General features: G+C 53.8%; 1 protein-coding gene across 20 annotated transcripts in view; it reads right to left on the minus strand.

Annotated features, from left to right (window-relative positions):
- Window positions 1–17,524, minus strand: part of Mcf2l (MCF.2 cell line derived transforming sequence like) — a 154,955-nt gene that overhangs the window by 52,562 nt on the left and 84,869 nt on the right. For all 20 annotated transcript variants that reach the window (XM_076553709.1, XM_015999787.3, XM_042262998.2 and 17 more), the window contains 2 exons: window positions 5,161–5,244; window positions 2,268–2,382 (listed from right to left, as the gene is read on the minus strand). In XM_076553709.1, coding sequence (XP_076409824.1) covers window positions 2,268–2,382; window positions 5,161–5,244 — 199 coding nt within the window. The remainder of the gene's footprint in view (window positions 1–2,267; window positions 2,383–5,160; window positions 5,245–17,524) is intronic.

A 17,524-nucleotide genomic window follows, 5' to 3' on the forward strand; every position in this document is an offset into this window, starting at 1 on the left:
TGTCCTGGAACTCTCAGAGATCCTCCTGCCTCTGCCTCCCAAGTGCTGGGATTAAAGGTCTGCACCACCACCACCTGGCCTTGAATTTTTTTTTTTTTTTTTTTTTTGGTTTTTCGAGACAGGGTTTCTCTGTGTAGCTTTGAGCCTTTCCTGGAACTCGCCTTGGAGACCAGGCTGGCCTCGAACTCACAGAGATCCGCCTGCCTCTGCCTCCCGAGTGCTGGGATTAAAGGCGTGTGCCACCACCGCCCGGCTGAATATTCTTAAAACTTGCAACTCAACCTGATTTGCTTTGCTTCCCCACATGGTAGAATGTGAACATGCATAAGCATGTAAATGCACATATGTAAACATGTATGTGAATAATGTGTATAAGGATGAGCATATATGCATGAACATACATAAGTGTGTGTGAGCATGCATATGTGAACACGTGTTGGAAACACATAGGAGTGTGTGTGTGTGTGTGCATGTGAGAGTGTGCAGGTGTGAACCCTGCATATGTATGAGCATGTATGAGTTCATTGGTGAGTATGAGCATGTATAAGGGTACAAGCACATGGGTAAGTATGTATGTTAGCTTGTATATGTGTACATGTGCAACTGTGAGAACACACAAGTGTGTGTGTGCTCGTGCATGTGGGGGGGCATGTCTACAAAGAGCCTTGGTAGCCTTACTTGTACCTGGAGGTGGTCAGGGGAGCTGGTGTGGGGTGGGTGAGGCCGACTTCAGAATCCACAGAGCCTGTGGAGGAGTGCAGGATGGCTGACAGCATCTCCCACTGGGATCGGCTAGCGCCCCTGGGCCTTGAAGAATTCATGCTGGGCCGGGATGGGGAGGTGACTGCACCGTCTGCTCCCTCTTCCTCTCCACAGGCCGCTTCCAACAGCACATCCAGGACTCTCACCTTGGGGTAGAACTACACACTTCCACTCCTGTCACCCGGGCTACCTCTGTGGTCTCGCGGGCATCCCTGTGTGCCCTCCGTCTCTCTCATAGCCTGCCAGATCTGCTCTAATCACCCAAACTGTCCTCAGCAGAGTCCTAACCGGCTGGGACAAGCCAGAAGGGCAGGAGGACTCCGATAATCACAGGAGGGACAGCAGAAGGAGCGGAGCTATGTGATGACCGGAGGGGACAGCTGGGGGGTGAGGCTACATCTAAACACAGCATAGCACAGTACTGACCTAGAAACCCATGAACCGTCAGTATCTGGCGATCCCTGTTCCTCACCTCTACTTCCTGGCTCAGTCCTACATGCCTCGGTACCAAGAGATCTTCCTCCTCTGGTGACACCTAGGGGCTCCGTTTCAACTCTTCCCCGGTTCTACTCACCGTCAGCCCTACCCACCAGCTCTCGCCCACTCCTGACCAGGCCCTTGCCCTGGCCTCCAAACACAAAATGGATCAGTTTGGACCTGCCACCTCCCCGTGGATGTCTGAGTGAGTCTCAGATGAAACATCACCACTTCTCTAGCCCCTTCCCAAGGTCTGACAGACTGAAGACCAGCAGCCCTCTAGGAATCCTCCAGTCCCTCCGTCCCAGATTGGGAACTGCTGAGACATTCAGCCTATGCATGAACCAAACAGTGCTGGAGTTCTAGGCCTCTCTGATGGGAGACGGCCATTACTGGACTACCTAGAACATAGGGTGCAAACAATCTAAGAAAGCCTCCTTTTATATACATATTCATTCTGTGGGTTCTGCCCCTCGAGGTTATCTTGACTAATACAGCCACCAGACACAGAAGTGGCTGCAGCTACTTCTGCTTTCTTGGTTTCCAGAGCTGCCCCAGGGACCAGGTCTTGTAGGCAGATGACCTCCTTGGGGCCGATGACTAGACGGAATGACTAGAGCCTGGGGACCAGGCTCTGGGATACATTGAGCCTCAGCTGCAGAGGGTCTTCCTCCATAGACATGACCCCATGGAGCCTTTCCCAGGGATGGAGAGAAAGACTCACTGGGCCCTTTGAGCCCAGAATAGACAATGGCTAGTGACATTTTTAAAAGCGAAAAGTGACTATATTTTGTTTTCTTGAAACAGGTCTTACTGGTAGCTCATGCTGGACTTGAACTCGGGATCAAGTGTTGGGATTTCTATAGTGCTAAGTAGTCCATGGGAAGAGACCAGGCCCAGGATCTGTAACAGTGGACTCTGACCTGTGACTCCTCTCTTCCATGAAGCTCCACCCTGTCCCAGGTCCCCTGGTGTCTCAATCAAGCAATCACTAGCACAGAACCGGCTCTGGCTTCAGCAGCCCCTACCTGGGGATGCTGGTGAGATAGGTCATGACATTCTGGAACTCCTTGTCCGGGATCTCACTGAAGGCTGGGTAGTCGGGGAAGGTGATGACCGGACTTCCGTCCTGTCCCCGCCCACCTAGGGAGGAAAAAGGGCAGATATTCAGCAAAGCCTCAGTCTCGGAGCTGTCTCCAACAGAGCAAGAGAGGCTTTTCATGAACACTGGGTGTTTTAATTAACCCCCATCAAAGAAGCTTATCTTTATGTCAAATGGAGACCATCACAGAGAACCACCGCTGGACACATTGCAGAGATCAAGGGATCATGGGGAGTCCAGGCCCCAATGGATACATTTATATCGCACCCTCAAGAGCCATAGACAGCTAACAAAACACCAACCTCAGGCATGAAACTCCCTTTGGAGTTGCTGGTCAGGGCTGTCCGAGAGATTCTCAAAACATTATAACGTACGGCTGCTGCCTTTGGCTGCCCCCAGAGGTGGAAGGTAAGCCACCTTTTACTGGAAACACCATGCACTTCAGATACAGGAACCAGAGGACCTGAGCTGGGAGTGACGTGAAGCTTCCTTCCTGAGGACTAGCTTTCTCGGTATCAGAAGATAAAAATGTAAGTTTCTAAGGGAGGGTAGAGACCAACAGTCCCACCCAGACATGATGCCTATGAACCATAGCAAAGACCAACATGACCAAACACAAACCCAAGGGTGTAATAGCGGCATGCATGTCTGGGAAGCAACCAACAGCTCTCTACTAGGACTTAGGCTCACTCAACAAGAGGGAACCCATGCCTGGTCCTGGAAACCTCACCAACAACCTGGGGCTAGTGAAGTCATGGACCCTGGAGGAGAACTTACAACCACCACTTACTAAACAAGCATGCTTCCTCATTACATTCTAAATATTTATTCTTGTGCCCACAAATAAGTAGAGTTCTCACTCCTCATCAAAGAAACTTCTCTTTGCAGCAGACAGAGACCAATACAGAACACCACAATGGGTCAAAATGCAGAGAACAAGAGACAGTGTGGTGCCTGATCCTAGCTGCTGCATCTGCAACACAACTCCTGTGCAGAAGGCTGGCGGTGTGTGTGTGTGTGTGTGTGTGTGTGTGTGTGTGTGTGTGTGTGTGTGTCACTGTGGGAAAGGTGCAGAGAGACTGTAATAGAATAAAAACAAACAAAACCAAGAATTCCTCTGTGATACCATGTCTCTTACAAACGTCACAGAGGCTACATCCATGAAGTCTCATCATCAACTTGGCTGCCTAAGCAAGACCCAAACAATGATGACATCAGTGGACATACAAACACTAAGTGACCCGGAGCTCCCAGGCTGATGTTGGACAGTGGAGAGGTGAGCAGCCAGTGGGGATCTTAGGATCTTACCCTCACGTACCAGAGACCCCCACAGAGGGACATAGGGGCAGTTTGTATTTAAGGTTCAGGCCCATGACCCAAGGCTGGTGGGGCATCCATGTCTCTAAGACTGGAACCTTGTCAGGGTGGGGACAAGTGAGAAGAAGCTGAGGTGAGAATTGGGGCGGGGGAGGCAGACACTGCGGCATTTCATAAGCTTTTTCTGCAGCTTGCACTTCCAGGGTGAGTGTCACCCCTTCTACTGCCCTCTTAGGAGACCCGCTTTTTTCTCCCCCCTTGGGGAGACCCTTCCAAAGGGAAGCAGTGGCCTACCTCATTGGTAGAATATCTCAAGAGGTTCCACTTTCCTGCTCACCTCATATGGCTAGACTCCTCCTAAATCAGTGATATACACCCCACAAACTATATTTCAACTCCTCTCCTGTCCTACATCTCAGAGCTCCCTGGAATCTATGTGACTGGAACATGTTGTATCCTGACCACAGGCAGGAGAGCCAGAGAAGGCTCGGAGGGGTGGGACGCTCCTGGGGTCACAGATACGGACAGTTTCTCCTTACGTGGCTAAGTGGTGGGGGGTTCCAGGCTGACTAGTGGGGACACCCTGAGTTAACCTGGGGTCTGGAGGAAGGCTCACGTGTGGCCCTTTTTCAGAACTGGTCTTGTCAACAGACACGTCTAGGCTGGAGGGCAGCGTCCACCTGCTGAGGGTGCTCTCTCCATCGGCCCGTGAAACTTCAGCACCTGAGTGTTGTCACCAGGCTGGACGTGTACCAGCTGCTGCACAAGGTGGGACAGCCATGTCCCAAGGCCATTGCCCATGAAGCAGAGCTTGAGAAGAGGCAATGGCAGGGCCAAGGGAGGTGCCCAGTGAGATCCCACAGCCCTGATCATAGAAGGCACCAAGGTCAGTAGGACTGGCATCGACCCACTCATGGAAGGACCAAGTTCCAGGAATCCCAGGTCAGGAGCACCCGGCTCACCCGTCTCTAGATCCCGACAGCCGCTCAGTAGCCTGATAGCTATGACACATTTAAGTGTGTCTCTTAAGTCTTCCTGTGCTGGGATGTTCTGTGAGGCAGAAATAATCCCACTGTGGTACACAGAGGGAGGCCTTTGGGAAGTGATTAGGATTAGTCGTCAGGCCGGTGGCCCTTGATTGAGTCCTAGTGCTTTTATAAAGAGAGACTTGAGGACACAGACACACATAAACATGTTTGCACACACTCGTGTACCCTGCCTCTCACCACGCGATAACTTGCATGGCCTCGGGATCCTGCCAGTAAGATCACCCCAGATTCATCGATCAGCCTTGGACCTTCAAAGCTGTGAACTAAATAAAACTCCTTTCTTGATGACCCACCTGACCTGGAACACTGCGGTGTGGACAACAGGACCCAAATGAGTGTGCCGACATGGCCCTTCACAGAGAGCAAGGAAGGACCAATGAGTCTAGAGGGGGCAGAGACCCTGCAGACTGCCCCTTTTCCAACCCTAGCCAGGCCCTGGCTTCCGGCACTCACCAGACAGGTAGGCAAAGCGCTTCTTCAGCTGCTCCTGGATGTCAGCGGCACAGAGCGGGACGATGTCTTGGTGCATGATTTCATCTGCAGGAAGAGCAGACACACTGTCACTGGGAGGGAACCTGGCCTCTGGCTCACTGGGGCCCTGGGAACAGCCCTCGGGAGCCTCTGGAACAAGCTACAAACACCTCGGGAGCCGGGGTCACGTGGCTGGAAAAAGGCATTTCAGTTTTCAGTGATCAGAGCAAGTCTTTGTTTCTCAGTGCACCGATGCTGTGTGCTGAGAGATTCACCATCAATTTTTTACAATGTGTCTCAGAGCCAGAGAAGAAAAGAGGAAAGATGGGAAGAAGGGGAATATGGAGAGAGGGAGGAAGTACTGGAGGGAAGGAGAGAGAGAGAGAGAGAGAGAGAGAGAGAGAGAGAGAGAGAGAGAGAGAGAGAGAGAGAGAGAGAGAGAGAGGCGCTAAGGGAGGAGGGCAGGGCCTGAGTCACAAGTAAACAAAACGCCTTTCCCTTCCCTGCTCTGGCAGAGGTGCAGACACCTCAGGGCTCTCACCTGCCGCCTATAGATGACTGGCTGGCTAACAGGGACATCTGCCATCACCACAGACCTGCGGCCACTAACAAATCACCAGATGCTCAGGGCCCTGTGCCTGTCCTCGGTCCTACCATGCACCTGATGCCTCTGAGGACTGAGGCCTGGCTGCATGTGTCTCTGCCCTGGTGCTCACTGCCAGCCGCAGATTAACATGGGCACAGACAGGCAGCGCCCCAGCTCTCCCAAGACAGGAAGGACTGCCAGGACTCCCTGGGGGGAGCCACCCAACAGACCAAAGGTGGCGGTCCTTACCACAAGGCAGGGCAGTGCTGACAGTCCTGACCATTCAGAGCCTGTTAGACCCATGACTCACACTGATCCCTGGCAGGTGGCTTCGAAGATAACATCTACCCCTGAAGACCCAGATCACAAGAGGTCCGAGAGTGTGGGTAGCAGAGACACTGTAACCTGAAAGCTCACGTGGAAGCAGCGGATATTAACTGCACAACCTTGAGCTTAAATCCTGCTCTTTGCTGGTGCTACAAATGCCTGCTGGTGTTACAAATGCCTGCTGGAAAGCTTGTGACACTCAGCACACTGGGGCTCCACATGGGGTCCACACCGGGGCTCCACACAGGGGTTCCACACCAGGGCTCCACACAGGGGCTCCACACAGGGCTCCACACAAGAGATCCACACAGGGGTTCCACACAAGAGATCCACACCGGGGCTCCACACAGGGGTTCCACACAAGGGATCCACACAGGGGCTCCACACAAGGGATCCACACAGGGGTTCCACACAAGAGATCCACACCGGGGCTCCACATAGGGTCCACACCGGGGTCCACACAGGGGCTCCACACAAGGGATCCACACAGGGGCTCCACACAGGGGCTCCACACAAGGGATCCACACAGGGGCTCCACACAGGGCTTCCACACAAGGGATCCACACCGGGGTTCCACACAAGGGATCCACACAGGGGCTCCACACAGAGGCTCCACACAAGGGATCCACACAGGGGTTCCACACAAGAGATCCACACCGGGGCTCCACATAGGGTCCACACCGGGGTCCACACAGGGGCTCCACACAAGGGATCCACACAGGGGTTCCACACAGGGGCTCCACACAAGGGATCCACACAGGGGCTCCACACAGGGCTTCCACACAAGGGATCCACACCGGGGTTCCACACAAGGGATCCACACCGGGGCTCCACATGGGGTCCACACTGGGGCTCCACACAGGGCTTCCACACAAGAGATCCACACAGGGGTTCCACACCATCATGGGGCCAAGAGGCAGCAGGGAGATGCCATGTTCGTCAGAGCCTTGGGGAGTGGAGCCGTGTCACACAAGGAGAGGGCAAGGAACAATTGCTTCCGTCCGTCACACTGCAGACACCGGCTGGCCTCACGTGTGAGCCCAACACACAGAAGCCAACATCGTTCAGACTTCTTGGCAACGGTAGTTCGTTTGTGGGGCGTGCAGGCCAGAAAGGGTCACCCACCAAGACGTGTATCTTTAAATTCTGCAGAAGCGATTTAGGGCTCATATACATGTCGCCTTGTGTGGGACACTCATGAGGGGTGGCTCATCCTGTGGCCTGCCTCGGGTGACGATGTGAGAGGATTCCTTCTCTCGGCAGCATTAACTCTAGGAGCAGGGAGGAGGCGTAGGAGGCCTGTTCGCAAACCCCATCCTGATTTAACGAGGAACAGTCACGGGCCCGAGAGTCGTCCTGAACTTCTGAGAAATGTGGGGTCTACCAGGAAGTTTGTGGGCGACACCTTAGGCTGGCAGTTTCTCCACAGTCGAGGATGGTGCATACAATGGTCCTCCAAAGCCAGTGAGGAACTGAGCCCTGAGCAGGTCACAGCTCCCTGGGACCTTGCCATGGCCCTGGGGACCTCTACCATAGGACCACAGATCTGGGCCCTTAAACTTCCAGGCTGCACCTAGTCCCAAGGAAAGAAAATCCCAGCACTGTGGCCCTTGATGGAGGTATTCCTACAGAATCCTCCAACTAGAGTCCATGAGTTTGTAAATGACATTGTCCCCCCCCCCATGGGAGACACATTCCCAGATGGGTAGGCTCCAAAGGTCGTGAGCCCAGCCTACCTCACAGGCTCTGTCCCATGCTTTGACCTCCTGATAGAGCTATTTCCATGGACAGGGGCAGGTTTACACACGGCTGAGTTCCACTTGGGGTCACCCAGGGGCCTCCTGGCTCACCTCTTCCCAGGAACTGGCCTCAGTGTATTCCTGAGTTCCTCAGACAGGAGAGGCACGTCCAGTCTGGGTCTCAGCACAGCTACCCCGAGAGGTGCCCATTCTGCGGGCGGTCTGACTACCATGGCGCCTTCCTGAGCAGGACCTCAGCCCTCAGCCCGTGAGCTGCCGCATGTCCCCGTGGGGCCCATAGCTGAGGAGACCTGGCTTCATCCTCCCTCGACGCCACACAACAGTGGGGCTGGTTTGCTCAGTGATTGCCTTGAAAACAAGGATCCGGGCTGAATACCCAGGAGCCCTGTGAAAAAAGCCAGGCGCGTTGATGTGGCCGTGGACCCCCGGCGCTGGGTCACGCAGGGACAGGCAGGCAGGTCCTGGGACTAGTGACCAGCCAATGTAGCCTACTCCGGCAAGCCCCAGGCTAATGAGAGCTGGTCTCAGAATAAACAATAACAACAACAACAAAAGGGAATCTGAGGAACCGCAGCTGAGGCCCACTGGGTCCCACAGGCACATGCACAGAGGGGCACATGCCCTCTCACATACACGCACACACATCCAAACACGCGCACGAGACATAATATTACATGATCTAAATATTGTGTGCGTGGTGCACGACCTCCAGCCAGTCCATGAGGACACGACAGGTGGCCACAGGCGCTGTACAGCCAACACTGGAGTTTGGTCTTTTCCGTCCCAGGCTCTAGAGCTCAGCAGGCTGCTGACATGTCCCCCTGTATTATAATTTTTATTCTTTCTGATGTTTCTGCAACCGGAGAAAGAGGGGTGAGCCCGTGCCTTGAGAGGCACGCTTTCTCAGTCTCCTCAGCCAGTCCGGTCTGTAGACTAGAGGTCCAAGCATAGGGAATTGTACTGCTGGGACTGACCAGCAGGGGGCAGAGTCCCAGAAGGTGACTTGGGCAGGAAACAGGTCACCCCCCCTCCCTAGGTGGTCAAAGGCCAGGGCAGGCCAGCTTTCACAGAGCTCCTCTGTGCGAGCACAAGGAGGTACAGACAACACCCCACATCGAGGGACCCCGGCCATGACCCGGCCAGAGTCGGAGAGGCAGTTAGAGGACTTCAGGACACAAGGACAGTGGACAGACAGCCGAGTCCAAACCCTCCCCAGCCTCACGGCACTGCTCTCCCCTTGGTTCCCACGTCAGGACGCAGGAAGTAAGGAAAGAAGGCAGGTAGGTGTCCCAGCCCTTGAAGTGCAACCTGGGTGGGGTGCCCTGGTACGGCCTTTCTAGGGGTGAAGGGGCCATCACCCCACGCAAGATGAGGGAAGATTATCATCTCAGTCCAGCTCAGTTTGAACTGAGGTCCGATGGGCCTTCAACTGCTGAGTTGTATCCACACAAAGCGGCTACCAGATCCTGGACTCTTTGGGTATCTGAGTCCAAACAGGAGGAAGTCGTTCTTTTTGGGTATCTGGTCTACACAGGAAGGGCTATACTTTTTGGGTATCTGAGTCCACAGAGGAGGGGCTGTTCTTTTTGGGTATCCGAGTCCACACGGGGGGGGGGGGGCATCCTTTGGTCTCTAGATCTTTCTACAGAATTAGTCGACTGCAGTGAAAGCCCTCACAAATCGACTCAAGGTGTCACTTCTCACTCCAGGTGGCAGACACCTACACAGCATCTCACGCGCTCCGGCCTACCTGAGGGGCATTCTGAGCCCTGGCTCTGCTACCCAAGGCCAGAGAAAGGGACAGTAACCCACCTTAGGGCGGGGTGGGTTAGAGACCCGGGGTGGGGGGTGGGGTGCGGCACCCTGTGTAGGGAGGAGGCGGCTGTGAGTAGGAGCTGAGGGTCTGGATGAGAGAGCTGGTCCCTGCTTCGTTGATGACTCTGACTGGGGCCCTGGCTTCCTTAAGGGGACAAAGCAGAAGGGTTCCCTGTGCTGGCTGCAGGGGAGAGCGCGCCTTAGGGTCACGCAGTAAAGTCTGTTATTTGCTAATTATCTCCTTTTATTTATAGCCAACAAAAAGCCCATCCCCAAGGGCTTTTGCTCACTGCCAAACATAATGCTTCCTTTCAAAGTCCAAGGTGGAAGGTCAAACGCGATTACGTCACCAGTCATCCGGGTGGGAGGTCAGCCGCATCAAGCCCCCCCGGAGAGCCTCCAACCCCAGACATGGTCATATTCACGGCAAGGGGACACGGGGAAGGCGGCTGGGCAGAATAAAACTTAAATTCTGCACAGCGATGCTTGAAGTGATGGGCTTCACACCGGTGCCTCCACAGGACAGCAGGTCTGCGCAGACGTCACCATTCCAGCAGGCCAGTGCTGCAGTCACTTGCTGGGACAGAGGGCGGACCTGTGGCCTGTGCTAAGAGCTGCTGGCCGGAACTGGCAGAATTCTTACATTTTCAAATCCCAGTTTTGTTGTTGTTGATGTTTATCGGTCATTTTGTTCATTTTAAAATATTTACATCATACACACACACACACACACACACACACACACACACACACACACACACACCACTAACCATCCTTACCCCCCCTGAGCTTAGAAATCAAGTTCTTGAAAGCTTTAGAACTGAGGCCCATAATAAAGACCGAATGTAAGGCAGTAGTAGGTTTGCCAACTCAGAATTACAGAGAGCCAGGCCAGCAAGAGCTAGAAACCACCCATGCCCACATGCCACCGGGCATCTGACAACTGTGTGGGTAACACAGTTACAGGCTGGCACAGGGGATTACAGCACCCAGGGTGTTGTCCCCAGCTCTGCCTCCCCCAGGCGTCTTCAACGCCAGCCCACAGTTTTCAATTCAGTGTGTGGGAACCGACGTGGACACTCATCAGTGCGAGGTGGGGAATCCACTCACACACGGGGCACAAGAACACATGGGGCATCTCCCGCGTTGTTCACCCCACACCAGGCGTGGCCCTGGGGCGGAAGGTCAGGGGTTAAACTCTCACCTTCCCAAGGGCTGGAGTGTTGTACAGGCAAACACCTGCCCCAGCAAGCAAGCATTCACACCCTGGAGTGTGGGTGTCACTATGCACGGGGTTTCCAAGCTCGCAACCACTCCTTAAAGGAACACTGCACTCAGGAAGTTTGCTGTGCCCTCTGCCTGGCTCCCACAGGAGATGCTGTTCACTCTCACGTAGGCTCCCACAACTGGATGCAGCTGGCAGGCATGACTGGCAGCCCCCCTCGCTACACTTGACCTCTGCTGCCACCCATCCCGTGTCCAGCTCCCGCTGTGGCATCTCTAGGGTCAGGTTCATAGAATGTCACCTCTGCCTGTCCCACAGAACTCTCTGCCACGCTCAGGAAAGATAAACATCACATGCAGAACCATCCCACCCTGGAGAAGCCTGAGACGTCCTTGGGCGCCCATATTTCTTTCTCATCCTCAGCTCTCTGGCCTCAGATGTGGGAGAGCCACCTAAAGTATCACAGGGTTGGGGGGGAGGGGGCAGTGCTGCTCAGGCCAGCCCTCACGATCAGGAAGTAGTCAGCTCTTCTAGGAAACCCTGACACACCCACTAAGCTGCCACCAGGACAGTTTAGGGAAAAGCGCAAGTATGAAGCCCGCCCTTTCTCACATCTACCGGGAAAGCCATTGTTTACTGAAGTCTGCAGAAGCCTGTTCCCACAGTGAAAAACACAAGACAACTGTGGGGATCCTTGACCTTCGGCATCCCAAGCAACTGAATTATATTTCAATTGGTCCATACAGGAAACCGTTCATCGTCTGTTCATCGTAGTAGCAATAGCAACGTGTGCTTTCTGGTTGCTAATGAATTTAACCATCACGGGCACTTAGGAGGCAAGGTTACTCCTTGCATGAGTAAGACAGCTGGCCTAAAGTCACATGGTGATGCCTATGTGATTGCCGGGTCAATGTCAAGGAAGGACAGACAGGAGTTGGCTGGCTTGAGGCTCCAAGGGGAGGGCCCAGCTGTGGAGTTTAGAAGCAGAAAGGAGGGGTGTCATTTCTGACACAGAGAGGGCTGGATAAGTGGGCCTTGGAGGGGAGCTGCCCCTCCGTGCCTCCCCATGGCCCATTCAGGGGTAACATCCACAGATCGGCTCCCCCCAGCAGCTGATTCTCTCCTGAACCCTTCGTCTTTGAGTCAATGGACAGAGAAATGGCTTTAGCATTTGTAATCATCTACTCTGTGAGGTCTGTGTCTTAGATTGGCTCTTTACCACAGGCAGAAAGGAGAATGTCTAGTGACCAGGGCAGCTGTCTCCAAGCTGTGGACTGCAGTTGTAAAGATGAATAGGAATGGTGTGCAGGGTCGGGGTAGAGGGCCTGGGAGGAGGGCGTGGCAAGTGGGGCCTAGGGATATAGAGGATAGGATGTGGAGGATGGGGCCTGGGCCGTGGGCCTCCACCTCAGGTCATGGTTGCGGAAGCCGGGACAGCAGACAGGTGAGGGTGCAGCCGAAGTCTTTCAGCCCCAGGCAGACTCCACATTGTCCTCATACGGAACATGTGCGAAGGTTACGCCCAACATCCTCAGGAATCTCTTTATCAAGAGGTTGTGTTCCAGGCCAATTCTCACACTGGGGGCCCTGATTTCCTGAGACTGTCTGTAGAGACGGCTGCTGACCTGGCCAAGAGGAGCCAAGTATCCTGGGCATGAGTTACAGCTTGGCCGACAGGAGCTAAGTGACCTTGGCCACTGGTCCTAATGTTTCATCAAAGCAATAGAAGCCCTAGGACAATTGCTTGACTCTCAGGGGCAGCCTAAAAAAAAAAAAACCTTGGCACTTGTGTGGCCTCCCCCTTCAGGGTGACCTGCACATCTGGTGGTGGTGACCTGCACATCTGGTGGTGGTAGACATTTAACCATTCCTAACATGCTGGATGAACACTGGCCTCTTCCCTGGTCCATGTCCAGGGTAGTTGCCCAGGACCACCTAGCTCTCCAGCCAGCCACCCCACGTGTGCTGTGGGGGGATTGCTATCACTCTAGTACTGGAAAAAGAATCAGGTGATGAGCAAGGCCCATGGCCTGTGCCTCCCCAGGGTGGCTTGGCCACCTTCAGCCTCTGTAGGTCCTTCTAGAACCAATCACTCACAGACAGGCCCTGGATTTGGAACAGCTAGAGGAAGCCTAAGGCTGGGAGTCAGAGAAGCAGGGGGGATCAGGTCCTGTAACTGGATGCTGCCACCCCCCTCCGCCTGAGGCCACACCAACTGCCGCTCCAAGCTGTCACCAAGCCTCAAACACTGCACTTGTCAAATGTCCTGTGACACTTGTGATTGCCGTCACACTGTCTCGGCCCAGTTCTGAATGGTGTCCCACGGGAAATCAAAGCATTTACCAGCCAGTGGGCCCTTCCTGAGCGGGTGTGAGGACAGGAGCCACGGGCACTGAGTCCAGGCCCAGCGATCCTGATTCGGAGGATGGATGACCGCAAAGATGGGGGTGTACTGTCCCTGCTCCGATACAGGGTGGGAGCCACACAGCCAGCTGGGGCGGAGTACAGAATGTGGGCGTTTCCTTTACAGAGAGCATTTGCTGTGTGTGCCTGTGGGGGTGGGTGAGTGTGTCTGACCTCACAGAAAGCCCAACAACCCCACTGAAGTTGGGGAGGTGTTCGCTGAGCTAACCTTCAACAGGGCCAGGGAAGGAACTGGAAAGTCGGTCAGCATGGCTGACCCTCCCAGCCTGCCAGTGCTCATGCTTGGCTCCTGGCCTGTGGCCTCTGGGAAGATTCTTCTGATGCTCAGGCTGTAAAGTCTCTGAGGTGCCTTCCATCCCACCAAGCAGCAGAACGGTGCACTTTCCTGAACCTCTCCACAGCCTTCTACAGAGCACAAGCACTATGCAGAATTCTGTTACATTCTGATCCTCCTGGATGGCCCATGAACACCTCAAACCACCCCCACAGGCATGGTGGATGGTGTCACCAAGGCCCAGTGTCCCATGCAGTCATGGGCAGCAGCCACTCACTAGGTAGCATGCAATGGAGCAGCACCATTTGTGGGAGGTTTGGCATATGCCCATCCAGTAGAAGGAGGTCACTTCCATGCTCTTGGAAGACATCACATTTATTTTCACGGGACCAGCCCTACGTCAACCCACTGACCTCAGAGGCTTTCTCATCAGTGGGACGTGATGAGGCAGACACATGGAAATGATGTCTGGGGTCATCCTCAAAGGCTAGAAGTCAGAGGAAGTGTTCAAGGTTCTCCTGGGGAGAGAAATGAGTCTCGGGCATGTGAAGGCTTCTGCTGTGGACCTAGCATACTGATGCTCCCGGTCCTTCTGAGTACCAAGGGTTTGGTTTCTGTCACAGGAGCCTGCTAGCTGGGTGCTGGTAGCCTCTCCCAGCATCTGAGCATGTGTGGCCCACAGGTGGCTTCGAAGAGTCCCCCTTCTCCGCCATGCTGGAGGGAGGCAAGGCCACGTGCACTGCTCTAGAGAGCACGTCCAGTCAGTAAGGCTGGCACCACTGACATTTGCCTTTGGTTTGTTAAGAAACAACATTTCACTACAGCCAAGGGCTCTGCAGGGATCTGGGAAATCAAACTGTTTCTAAAGTGACGCCGAGGTCACTTGCCTTCCCTGTTCTTCTCTGGGCTTTGTGTGTCTATGCTCAGATACAGTGGGGCACTATATATACCACAGCCCAGCAGCCCCAGGGCCCAGCCAAGTTCCCTGGGTCATAAGTCAGGGTTATCAGAACAAGATGGAACCGAGGCCTCTTCACAATGGGTTTGCCTTTTTTTTTTTTTTTTTTTTTTTTTAAGTGAGTTAGTATTTTTAAACCTCTGGAAAATTTTTACTATAAATATTTGACATCAGGCGCTTTTTGCAATTCTCATTAAGTTTTAAGAGCATAAAGGGGTCTAACTCATGGTCTGAGAATCTGGACGTGCTGGCGGAGAAGTTGAGGTGCATGCACCCCACTGAAGCACAGGTCTGGGAGACACACGGCGTCTACCATGACGGGTCCTTGGAGAGTGCGGCATGACGCCCCAGCCTTGCCTCGCCTTTTCCTCACAGGGATGCTTCTCTGCCTGGCTCTGCCATCGCAGGCCACAGCCCACAGCTGTGGCCTGGTGGGAGGGGGCGGGTACCTGACCCACGCCCTCCCCAACCTCAGCTGCCTCCTCCACCTACATGGAGCTGCGTCTACCCTGAGGCCCTGGGTTCTGGGAAGGCCCTGGGCTCAGCTGCTCAGGATGGTCACTGAACAAAGGACAGTTGATCAGGGCGAGTGGACGAGAGTGAGCTGAGTGAGCTCCCTGACCAGAGTATTGCACAGGGTATAGACTCAAGGGTCTTTGCGTCTAAGATCCACCCTGAATTCCAGAGTGGAGCCAGTCTGTTTCAGTCCACCTCCTTCCCTGCGGCCCCAAGTTCTTCTCCACGGCCTCTTAAAGTCCATGTGGCCCTGACAGCAGCTGAGGGCTCATTCTGGCCAGCCCCACCCTGCTGGAGGGGATGCCTCAGCTGCCATATCTCAGGACAGCTGGAGGCTAGGGAGCCGACTGGGCTCTGATGACCACGCCAACCTGACCTGGACTCACCGGAGGATGGGGGCTGAGGGACACCTGCTTCTGCTCACCTGTGTCAGGGGCCACCAAGGGCAGGCAGTGTGCAGACACAGTTAGTGGCCCGGGAAGCATAGTTGTACGACCACGAAATGGGGCCTCATCCCATTTCAGACACAGATGCTGAGCACAGGCCACGAACATCTCAAGACTGCCAGGGCAGCACCAGTGTCCAAACTCAGTCCCACTCCAGGACCTAGGCTGAACCATGGTGGGCTTACCAACATGGGTTGCAGAGGGAGCTGCTGGTATGCATGGCAGGAACATCCTGCGCCTGACCACCTGACTTCCTTAGGCTGACAGGTGAGTCTCTCCAGCAAGGGAGGGGACAGAGATGGGCTGGAGTAGAACTTGGGAAGCACAGGGATTCCAATGAATACAGAGGCCTGGCAGATGGTAGCCTCATAAGGGAGTGAGCAGCCTTTGACCCCACAACCCATGGATGCAGCTCTACTCCCTGGGCATCCTTCAGTTGGGATCTCCCGGTGACCTACAATGTCAAACCCAGCTTCACTGAGGTTCATGGGCAAATAGACACCATGTGTGGCTGAGGTGTACAACATGATGCATGCTCACACCATGAGATAATTTCTATGATCGCTCCATTACCTCAGCAGCATGTGTGGTCAGAAGGGTTCAGACTCACTCAGGAAAGAGCCACCGAGGTGGTACTAACTGGAGTTCCCATGCACGGCTTCAGTCAGGCCGTTCTGTGTAATTGGGACTTTGAACCCCCAACCTCAACAGTAACCAGCGCTCCTCAGCTCGCCCAGCATACCACCCAATGCTCTCACTGAGTTTTAAGAGTACAAACAGGCCTGACTCAGTGTCTAGGGGCCACTGTCTGGCTGTGATGATGGAGAAGTTGGGGGGAGGTTGCACCCCCACTGAGGCATGGGTCTAAAAGACACATGGGTCCGTGACAGATGGCCTTTCTCTCTCCTGCACGGGACCGCTCACCTGACAGGCTCTGCTCAGTCCGTCACACTGTGGAGAGGGGAGTTATGGGAGGAATCGGTCCTCTACTCCTCACTCTCCTTCTGGGAGGAGCAGCCTTTCAGGTCCCACACAGAATGAGCAAGGGCATACAGCAGCCTGTTGTGGAATACTACTTTAACTATGTAAAGATGTGTTATGTTTGTTTATGTTGAAGAATATTAACTATGTGTGTTGCTTTTATTTATGCTGCATTTTTTTTAGCTATGTAAAGATGTGTTGCATTTGTTTAGCTATGTAAAGATGTGTTGCATTTGTTTAACTATGTAAAGATGCGTTGCTGTTTCATCTTACCTGCCTAGGGCACCTGATTGGTTTAATAAAAAGCTAAACTGGCCAATAGCTAGGCAGAGGAGGGATCAGTGGGGCTGGCAGGCAGAGAGAATAAGGAGGAGGAGGACTCCAGGCTCAAGAGAGAACAAGGGAGAAAGAGAGGGAGATGCCTGGGGCTAGCCAGCTGCTAGCCAGCCAGACACAGAGAAAGCAGGAAAACAGGACATCCAGAAAGAAAGAAAGGTAAAAAGCCCTGAGGCAAAACACAGATGGAGAAAAACAGGTTAAAGTAAGTTAAAAGAGCTAATGGGACAAGCATAAGCTAAGGCCGAGCATTCATAACTAATAAGAAGTCTCTTCATAACTAATAAGAAGTCTCCGTGTCATGATTTAGGGGTTGGCGGTTCAAGAAAGCCTGCAGCATTTGGCGCCCACATGTGGGGCGCCAAAATTCTGTTTGATCTTTATCACAGTGGCTGCTCTTTAAACTACTAAGCCTGGCTGGAACTAGTAGCCTGGGGGGAAACTCTGTTCCCCCAGACAATGGCTGTGTTGCTGCTGCTAAAGGCAGCTTTAACTAAATCTCTGTTGTTCTAATCAAACTCGAGCTCAGAGAGTTGCAGTAGCAGCTGGCTAACTTTCTCTTTTTACTGGTGTCCCAGGAAGCCTCTCTGCTTCCATACCATCCCAACTAAAAAAAACCCACACAATGTTCCTCCCTGTTCCTACCTGTCAACTAGTTGCTAACCCCGCCTCTCTGGGCCCAGGTTAATTTTATTTAA

This window comes from Peromyscus maniculatus, chromosome 17 (assembly GCF_049852395.1).
Source record: "Peromyscus maniculatus bairdii isolate BWxNUB_F1_BW_parent chromosome 17, HU_Pman_BW_mat_3.1, whole genome shotgun sequence".
NCBI classification, from domain to species: domain Eukaryota; kingdom Metazoa; phylum Chordata; class Mammalia; order Rodentia; family Cricetidae; genus Peromyscus; species Peromyscus maniculatus.